Genomic DNA, 10,425 nt, shown 5'->3' on the forward strand with positions numbered 1-10,425 from the left:
TTTGTCATACTTAGAATTTTATGTAATTTTATGGCTTTATTTCTGTATTTTTATTATCTTTTCTTAGAATATGGCCATACTACTTTCTATATGTTAAGGAGTTGCTGCAACAGACTTTTTTTTTTCTTTTTTTTTGTCAGCATTTATTTTATGCAACATCACCCTTATACTGCCACCTACAGGGGCAGATGTATAAGCAAGTTGGTCAGCAAATTGTTCTGGTCACTGGGAGCATCACATCAGTTATTCAGCCAATAAATTAGAATAAAATTGAATCTTAATTTTTTTTTAGTGTCTTGATCACTATTAAAACACATAGGTTAGTCCCAGCAGAATACATATTCTAATTCACTGTGTGACCATAAGCATTGGAATTAGTTGGCAAATATTTAAATTTTTCCACTTTGTCTAAAAGAGTAAATAAAGGAGGAATCATGCGTAATATTAGAAAATGGACAAATGTTTTACATGTCCATCAGAGATCTTGATCTGACGGTGCAGAATCTTCATGAAATGAATATTGAATGTATTTCTGCAGAAACTGGCGGCAGCGTTCAGACATAAATGTCCCGCTTTGCTGGGTGACGGAAGCAGTGACGGGTCTGACATGTCGGGACAGCAGCAGTGGAGGATGAAACCACACGGCTCCTGAAGAGCTCTTTGCTCCTGCTCACTAAATGATTCCATCTGCTAGTCTGCATCATGAACTGACTTCATCCAGCTGCATTAGAACCTGATGGTGAATATTTAACCATCCCTCTCTAGCTAACCGTGTGAAAGATTGAGATCTGGAAGGTTCACATGGAAGCAGTGGACACAGTATGCAAATTCTTTAGCTGTTATTTGTACTTTATCTGTCTGCAGATTTAATATTAAGTTCAGGTTCCAGTGAAAGCAGATGAACAAGCAGCTGTTGAATGATTTGCCATCTGAAATCAGTTAAACTACCCAGTTTTGCAAAGTCTAAAAATGGTGTAGAAAGTGACACCTTTCATGTCTTAGGAGTATTGGTTCATTCCTTGCTTTTTCCACATTTTTATAAGGAATCTATTAGCATTTTTCTTTTGTTTTAGTCAGGTACCTGACATCCTGCAAACCTGCAAATGAATTCACTGATTGTATCTGCTGAAAAGACTAAACACAACTTCATCATAAGGTGAAGTTTGATGTTCTGAAGCAATGAAGTGTGAAAAACATGCAAGACAATCAGGAAGGTAGCAAATACTTTTCCCTCACATATCCTTCACGTTCAAGCCACAATTTAGTTTAATCAAATTTAATGACAGGCTGTTAGACCTTCATTACACAAAGCACCACAAGGTGGCTTTGCATTCCTGTGAACTTTGCCCTCTGGTCAATAGTTTGTGGTGTTGATATTTGTAGAAAATGCTATATATAAAAAATCCTCTAAAGTTTATACATTTGTACCTGAAGTCTCTAAGTCATCAATGCTTGAGATTGAAGTCAATGGTTTGAGCCCATAAAGCTGATTCTGAATAAGCACATAGTTTCCAAATTGACCAGGAAAAAACCCCACTAGAAAATATTACTGGTTGTTTTAGAGTGATTTTTTTGTGGATATTTAGTGCAATTATTAAACAAATCTGATATAATAAAAGCCTGCATTTGTTATTATATCTTTATTATAATCTTCATTATACATTATTGGTTGGTCCTTTATTGCTTTTTATTTTTTGCCAACGTTATGAAGAGCGGCAGATTGTTGCTGCCCAGCCTGCCAGAGGAAGGCCGTTACCGGCCAGGTGCCTCAGCAGCAGCCCCTCCTCCTGGGAGCGGAACGCCCCTCCTGTGAGGTGTGTCCGCCTGTGTGCCCCGAGCAGGACAGGTTGTCTCACCTTCCAGCCGCTGACACCTGAACATGGAGGCCGAGTACCGGGGTCTGGGCCGCTGTGTGTGCAGCTTCTGGCTGGCTGTCGCCTTTGACATCGTGGGCCTGACCGTGCTCCTCCTCGGGGTGTTCGTCAACGTATTTTTCTATGACCTGCTCATCTACGCGGGCGCCATCGTAATCTTCCTCAGCCTCATCTGGTGGGTGTTCTGGTACTCTGGGAACATCGAGGTGCCCCCGGGGGAGCTGGAGGATGACGTCGGCCTGCTGAAGAAGAAGGGCCAAGCGGGCGGCATCGGCGGGGTAGTGAGGCGGCTCTCCAACCGCGTCTCCACCGGAATCAGGAACTCTTTCCGCCGGAACGGAGGCCGCGCAAGCCGAGCGCAGAGGTCAGCCGCTGGGACAGCGGAGTCCCAGCAGACGGGACAGGTGGCCGTTGCCATGGAGACCGTTGTCCCGCAGGAAGGCCCCCCGCACACTGCAGTGTCCCCTGTGGCTTTCCTTGAAGTAGAGATGCCGCACACAACTATGGAGACTTCACCCACATAACAGGTGGACAGGTGAGGCCCACATCACACACAGCAGGTCAAAGTTCAAGATGTACTGCCGTTTTATTGCGGTGAGGACATGTTAGCAAGGATTACATTTCTCACAATGAATAGCTTAGCTACATGCACTATAAAAACATATTTTGTAGAGTAATAAGTCAGTCATAAAAAATGTTGACATTCTAATCAAGCATAACTTTGTAAATGTAATGTTAAATAACTGTTACATTCTGACCAGAGGAAGACATTTTACTCCTTCACCGTTTCTTACCTTTTTATTTTTGGTCTAATTGTTTTGTAGTCTGGTGGTAAAAATTAGAGATGTGCAATATTTTGGTAACAAACCGATATCAAGTACAGGGTCTGCTTCGCTGGAACAAATAATAATTTTTATTCAAGGTACGTTTTTTGTTTTTATTTTGAATTATCTTGTTCTAAACCTGGGATGGAATTTGGACAAGGTTTATAGGTAAGATAAGGTCATTTTATTTATACAGCACATTTTCAGCAACAAGGCAGTTAAGTGCTTTACATGAATTAGAGGAAATACAACAAAACTACAAACCAAAAGAAAGAGCAGAAGAAGAAAAAAGAAAACAAAAAAGTATAACCCCATGTTTAAGAATAAGTAGTTAGTGATTTATAAACTAGTAGCAGTTTCTCTGGATTCTTGTTCTGATAATGTTGATCTAAGATAATCAGTAGTTTCTCTATAAACTAATAAGAGTTTCTCTGGATTCTAAATTTGTTCTAATTCCTGCTCTGGGTTCAGTGAAATCCTCTGGATATTTGTTATAACTAATACGTTTGATTCTTTTTCTGTTTTGAGTTTACATACATCTAGTATGTAAACTAAATGTTCCTGTTCTGGGTTGCTAAGCAGAAAATGAATAGGTTCTTCATTGGTGTCTACAAAATATTTTTATTGACATTAATATGACAAACAGTAACCACAGAAAATAAAAAAATAAAAAATGACAAAGCGCAAAAAAAAAATCATTTGAGATGAAATTGAGAGAACATTTCTTCTCAAATTGAGAGGAATTTAACTCTAGCTGCTGACAGGTTGAAGACACATTATACCAAGATAATACTTTGTATAAACATTAATATCGTCTTTGGAAGTGTGTACCTGTTGATCCAGTCTTAGCTCAAGACTCTTGACAAGACAAGAGCCATATTTAGGACTTCCTGAGCAGAGCCAGGAAGTCCTAAAGTCCTCACTGTCCTGAAGAAACCCCGTCTTTGTTTTGCTTGCCGACTCTTCGAGATGTTGCCTGAAACAAGTCTCCTTTGAGCCGAGTGCGACAGCAGACCCAGTGCTTCCGAACTGTCTGTCGCCTGAACTCAGGAAGATTTACTGTGGCTCATCTTTTCTGAATCAAGTCAGACCACTTTGTGACAATAATCCCCACCGGTGGGAGCAGCTGATGCTGGTAGCGTTTGTGACCAGGGTTGGGTGAGAGGCTGACCTCGCTGATGGTACTGGCCTCAGTGAGATGGAACTGAACCCCCTTTCATTCTCTGTCCTTTGGTTCCTGTTTCTTTGAAATAAAGTTCAGATGACAAAAGGGAGGCTTTCCACACAGAGTCTTTGAAAAGACTGGCAAAGGTTTCAGTGTTCCTGGAGCTTGATAGGTTGAATGAGAAGCTTCTGAATGTTCATTTGCTGTATAAATTACAAAGCTAGGAAATAGATTCCACTCCTGGTCTGATTAAATCTATAACAACTGATCATCCGTCCATCCATTGTCTTCTGCTTAGCTGGGGTCGGGTCACAGGGGCAGCAGCTGAAGTAGAGAGGCTCAGACTTCCTTCTCCAGCAACTTTGGCCAGATCTTCCTATGGAATCCCATGACGTTCCCAGACCAACAGAGGAACAAAGTCCCTCCAGCATGTCTTGAGTCTTCCTCTGCATCTTCTTCTGGGTCTTCCTCTGGGTCTTCCTTGGCGCCTTCTCCTGGTGGGACGTGCCTGGAACACCCCGCCAGTGGGGCGTCCATCCTAACCAGATGCCCGAGCCACTTCCTGTTCCTCTGGACGTGGAGAAGCAGAGGGTCTGCTCTGAGTCCCTCCTGGTTGACCGAATTTCTCACTCTATGTAATTCATTAGAAGAAGAATATATGGTAGATTGACATGTTGATTATTATTTACATTTTGTCATAAATATGTGGTTGATTATTTTACTGAATGTTCTCTAGTATCATCAAAAAGATTCTGGAAATGTTAAATCTTGACATTAAATGATGTATAATTACAGATGTGCCCATCAACAGCAAATATCTTAACACCTTTTTATGAGTTTCAGAGTATCAGATAAAGGTTAGGTGTATAAGCTTAAATGCACAAATAGGGAAAATCTTGTAATTATTTTTTTTTCCGGTCAAATTCCAATTCCATGTCATGCATGTATTTAGTCCTTAGCATAAAAAAATACCCACTCTGTCAAAATTGAAATTAGAAAGCTATGACTGAAAATTTGAATTTAGATGTTCATTAGATTTTTAGATAAAGGAGGATTGTCAGGCTTCAATAACAAACATTAACTGAAATGCATTCTCTCCTTGTTATCAGTGTTACAGTGTACTTTGCTATGTATTCTTCATTTCTCAATTTACACATAAAGTTTTGATGCTGTATGTCATTCGACTAGAGTCAGCAGCTCTTTATAGAAATGTAGGATTCTGTTTTTTTTCCCCCAAACGTCTACTTCATGTTGATCATCCTACCCACTGATCCCTGATCAGCTTTGTGCTCTCTGTGTTTGTGTAAAGCTTTGTTCTCTTTTAGTCAGTGGTTTGAATGCGGAACTGAAGGAAACTTCCCGTCGCTTAGAGGCTGTAAAATCTGTTATCGCTGGATAACCATTAACCAGCTGAGAGCTCCCTGGCAGACCAGCCCTTAGTTTAAACAATAGCAGCTTCTCCTGAAACCGGCTCCCAGACTAGTGTCGATGTTTGATCGAACTCTGAAATCACTTTTTTTTGATTCACCTTAGAATCCATCCCAACTGAGTTCAACGTTTAACGACCGTTTTCTGTTTTTGCCTCCCCTACAGAAACACGCCCACTTCCTCTCAGCGTTCACTCTGGAGCCAGCCTGACCTGCAGAACTCAGAGTCTTCAGTTTACTCATGTGGACAACACATTTTATAACTATTTATGTTTTTAGAAAGAAAACATGTTCATATATTTCAAATCAACACTAGCACTACTTAAGATCTTCTTATTGACCTGAATGTGTTCTTATCTGAATGTCAGCTGAAGTTTTTATGTTTGTTCCAGTTTTCCAGCATGGATATGATCCGTGTGTCCCGACTCCCATTTTAAAAATAGATGGAAATTATGGGCTAGAACTGATAATGGGATTTTTATTTTGATCAGACTGAAACCTGAGAGTTAAAAAGAAACTAAATGAATGAAAAAAAACAATCTCTTTGCTCTTGTTTAAAAAAAGTATTGTATTTTTTAATCAAGTGAATGATGTGCAATTTTCACATTTTTTTACTCTTAAATCTGACTCAGAGATATTTTCTATATTTGTTGGTACTTGATGAGCATGTTTGTGAAGATGTTTGTGTTGTGTTTGGCGTCACTGACACCTTCAGATGAAAAAATACTTTAATAAAAAGATAATGCACTATATTATAAACTATAACAGATCTGAGCTATGTTGTGGATGGATTACATCATTTTTTCATGATATTCATGACACAGAGGGTCTAGTTTTGACAATCAGAGCCTGCTCATTTGATCTCTACTTTCAGCACATTTTAGGGAATTGCTGTTACTTGTTTAAACTGAGGTGCAGGTTCTAGAATCTAGATCACATGTTCACAGTAGAGGTTTGATTTGGAGCTGTTTTTGTCATGTTGATCTAGTTTGAATCGAGCTTCAGGTTTAAAACATTTGGCCTCAAACCTGAGTCTAGAGTCCTTCGGTATGCTGAGGGATAACCATGCCTGTGGCTGCAGAACAAGCCTCAGTCACCACCTTCCACTACACTGTTTGTGCTGGATTTATTTATTTTTTTTACCAAATGTGTGATTTGGTCAAATCTCTGTACTGTGGTCTCATCTGTCTAAAATACATTCCTCTAGTAGTCTAGAAGAGGCTTCCTCCTTCAAAACAAGCCATAGTAGTTCAGTCCTTTTCTCCTGGTCCCGTCATGAACTTTATCCCTCTTCAGATAATACATTATTTGACCTATAGGGGGCACCGATGAAGCACAAAACTGAAGTTCCAAGGGAGTGAATCTGTCCGTAAATGATTCTCAAACTGTTTCTCATTTCTTTATATTTTGACTAATATAGCAGTCCTTTCGTCATTATCACAGCACATATGTTGTTCAACAAACCATGTTACATCAACTTCAGCATATACCATTCCACTGTGGAGCTGAGACAGAGCTCTTAGAGTGTTTTGTAGACTTTCTAAGCATTTCATGATCTGACCTCTGAATATTCTCTCTCTACACAATGATGGAAAAGTTCATCATAAGCAGCAAGCTGCCAACACCTAAGTGTTTATCACTTAACCCAGTGTGTTTGATTAGCAGTACCTCATTATTCTGTGGTTGTACTTTATGACACATGATACATAAAAGCTAATGAACTTTCCTCCTGAAAATATTGTAACTGCTCCTATTTCCTTACTTCCTATTTTGCACATCTGTTTAAAAACCTGTCCTACTGCCTCATGGACATTAAATTAATGAAAGTGTTCATGGACTCCTACAAATGTATAATTTGGCCTCAATGTATTTTGCTTGGGTCATCACAGGATTAAAGAAAACCTTCAGAAAGCACATCCACATGGCCTGGTAAAAAGCAGCCCCTTGTCCTACGCTATTTACTGTTTTTCTAGTGTAGTTGCACAGGAAGGCAACGGCCAAGCTAACATCAACATGGTGAACAGGTGGAACTTGTGTCCTTATTCCCATCTGTAGCGATAAACACCAGTTGGTAACCTTTGGACCCTAATGATAATACTTTTCCATGTTGCTCCTGACTGCAGGTTAAAGCTGACATAAGGAGGAGATCTGCATATAAATCAACCAATAAGAATTCACCCCAGTTTTTCCTCCTTTGTGTTTTTGGATTTCACTTCCCTAAGAAAAATCTACTTTCTCATTGGTAACGGTAGTTACACTTAAGAACACACATAGTGTTTTTATTTGACAGTGGGATTCATTCTCAAAGTGCAACATAAAAATGGGTTGTAATTTAGATAAAAAGTATCAAAGCTAAAAGTGTTGAATGTATTTGTATTCAGTTAGTCTCTGTTTAACATCAGGTTTAAATTTACTACTCATTTTAATGATAAGTGTTATATAGCATAATAATATAATATAATATAATATAATATAATATAATATAATATAATATAAGAACAATGTTTCCTACAATTTCTGTTGGATTTCGGAGGTAAATCAAACGCACCATTACAATGGAATATGTTGCATTCAATGTTGGACGAGAACTCGTAATTTCATCTAACAAATGAGGCCTTTGCTGTTTTACTGAACTAATTTTAAGTAGCCTATACTGTATCTCTTAAAAAGCTATGTTATTACTTCTTTGATAAAGGAACATATTTAGCAACAGAAAACTGAGATACTAATCGGTGGCAGCCATGTTAGCTTTGTCTGAGTTTCTCAGTGCACTCTTCATAGTTTTTCTAATTCCGAGAAACATGAACGCATCATAAGACTGTCATGTCGGCCCCGGTACGACAGGTGAGTAACCCTTAAGCCTGTTTTAATTCCTTTCTAAGGAGCTGTAGGACTGTAACTTTAGAAACAATGTTTCCGAACATGATCGCCCAGACATGATGGCTAGCAGAGTTAGCCGTGGTTAGCTGTGCCGCGGTCTGGCGGGAGGGAAGTCAGAGTCTATGGAAGTTTCACGTACAGTCACTAGTAAACAACAAGCAGTTCCTCTTGACAACAGGAGGTTAGGTTGGGAAAAACACGATTTAAGGCAGCGGTTTCCAATTCCAGCTTCGGGGCTACTGAGCTAAAGCTGAAGGTGCAGTCCTGCTTCAACACATTGATTCTCTGTCTGAATAACTTCCTCGGTGTCCTCGAGCTCCGGTTGGTACTTAGAGCTCTTCAGTTAGTTCAGCTTGGTTGGAACAGGGATGATGGATCTGCTGGGAAGTTGGAAGGCAGAGCCTCTTCAGTTCTGGAGTCTGGCACCCCTGATGTAAGGGAGCGGGCAGAAGTTGACTTTTCTCTCCATAACAATAAGACAGCAGAGGAATGTGGAGTATTTACTGATTGATTGATTGATTGATTAATTAATTACATTGTTTTCCAATAGATTACAATAATTTATACCTATTCATCCCGTCAACAGGATGTCCAGCATGCAGTGATCTTTGTAGACAGATGGCACCAGCGTGGAATACTAAAAATAAACTGCCAGAAACAGACACTCAACACGATGTCATGGTCAAATGAAGGCACAACTTCTTTTAAGTCTCGGGTTTTAGATATTGGGGCATAAGACTAAGGATTTCCACCAGGGGTCTGCAACTTGTAGTTAATTCCCTGGTGCTCTGGCACACCTGAATCAAGTATGCAGTCCACTTATCCAGAGTCCTGCTAATGACCAGGATCAGGACACTGGCCCTCAGGGACTAGAAGACCCCTGGTTACATGATCAGGTTACCTCCACAGATGACAGGCCATGGAGGTGGCACTGCTATCATCTGTAAAAGGCCTTTTTTATGTCAAATGATCGCTTCAAGTACCTACAATTCATTTGAGATGATCATGGTCCGAATTGGCAAGATAGAACATATATGCCCCAATCGGATTTATCGACCATCTGGTCCAGTTTCATCTTTTCTTTTAGACTTTCAGGACTAAAAGGACCAATTTCTGCATTTAGATGATGCAGAAGTTGGTATCAGGATAGTAGCTTGAATAAAGGGCCTTTTCTGTTTTGAAGAAATCTTCCCTGCCTTATATCAGCTCTATTTGTAAAATACATCCAAGTCATCACAATTGAGGTTATGCTCAACTAAAGAGAAATTGAACACAGTGTGATTCTCGTAAAACTTTTATTCTACTTGTGAAAAGCCCTCAGTGCTTTTTGATTTGCTATGAAAAAAATAATCTGTTAATAATTGTTCTGTTCAATTTGAGTGTGTGCAGGTTCCAGGAAGCAAATGTTTGGGTTTATCCAGACTGTGAGTGATCACCCATGGATCAGATGACCTTCAAACATGACACCGTGCTGTCAGATGTTCACATGCACCGGCCCAACACACACCACCTGATGACACGCCTCAACAGCGCCGGGCAGCCAGGTGTGTATGACAGCAGCTTTCACTGGTTGCCTGTTGGTCAGTGGAGATATGGCAGACACATATATGGAAGATGAAATCATTTTAGCAGAGTCAGATGGTCACACAGCAGGTATCACACGTCCCAAAGACCACAGTAAGTAATCAGAGGTGTCTGTCCAGTCCACTTGTTGCTCAGTAGCACTCTGAGAACGTGTGTATTCTGCCTGTTTCTGGTGTGTTAGTCAGAAAGTAGACACCTGGATTATTAAAAACAGCTGCATGTTTAATCTAAGTTCTGATCACATAACACCTCCAAATAGCAGCACTTGATAATGTTAGGAAACAAACCACTGTGATTCAAGTCCACTTTGCTTTCAGTTCAGATCTGTTTAATTTGCTCCATTCAAACTAGTTCATATAAACCTCAAACCACTTAATAAAGTCAGGATGATGAATAAGATAAATTTAATGATATAGATGCTCAGAACAGTCCAGGACAGGCAGCACGGCAGAGAGACTAGCGAACAGCTAAATGCCAGTAGCAACTGATATAAGACTGACAAAAACGAGCAGATGCCGACACAAGACTTCACAGTACTACTGTGCCGGCAGACGAACTAACAGACAGTAGTGATGGGCTATCTGAATCCAGGCTTCGAGGCTTGTGTTGTCTTGCTGAAAACCACGTGACTAGCAACAAACGAGGCCTCGCATTGCATGGGTCACATGACT

At 40.0% G+C, this 10,425-nt stretch overlaps 2 protein-coding genes across 4 annotated transcripts in view; both read left to right on the forward strand.

Moving 5' to 3' along the window:
- The first annotated feature begins 1,769 nt into the window (after nt 1-1,769).
- Nucleotides 1,770-5,816, forward strand: LOC106935323 (transmembrane protein 238-like). The gene is made up of 2 exons (XM_015015750.1): nt 1,770-2,409; nt 5,457-5,816. Exon 1 carries the CDS (start codon nt 1,880-1,882, stop codon nt 2,396-2,398), a length of 519 nt encoding a protein of 172 aa, XP_014871236.1. The 5' UTR covers nt 1,770-1,879; the 3' UTR covers nt 2,399-2,409; nt 5,457-5,816.
- Nucleotides 5,817-7,859: 2,043 nt separating this feature from the next.
- Nucleotides 7,860-10,425, forward strand: part of mettl22 (methyltransferase 22, Kin17 lysine) — a 20,236-nt gene continuing 17,670 nt past the window's right edge. The window contains exons 1-2 of one of the 3 annotated variants that reach the window (XM_015015753.1): nt 7,860-8,134; nt 9,544-9,714. In XM_015015753.1, the coding sequence (XP_014871239.1) occupies nt 9,609-9,714 (106 nt within the window). In that variant the 5' untranslated portion in view covers nt 7,860-8,134; nt 9,544-9,608. Of the gene's footprint in view, nt 9,715-10,425 lie in introns of all 3 variants that reach the window. The other 2 variants (XM_015015754.1, XM_015015752.1) reach the window with 2 other exon arrangements.

The sequence above is a fragment of the Poecilia latipinna genome, unplaced genomic scaffold (genome assembly GCF_001443285.1).
Source record: "Poecilia latipinna isolate Pla-1442-1.1 unplaced genomic scaffold, P_latipinna-1.0 Scaffold1948, whole genome shotgun sequence".
Classification (NCBI taxonomy): domain Eukaryota; kingdom Metazoa; phylum Chordata; class Actinopteri; order Cyprinodontiformes; family Poeciliidae; genus Poecilia; species Poecilia latipinna.

What these genes read in the sequence shown, in the direction of transcription:
- LOC106935323 (XM_015015750.1), top strand. Translation starts at nt 1,880, where the DNA reads ATGGAGGCCGAGTACCGGGGTCTGGGCCGCTGTGTGTGCAGCTTCTGG.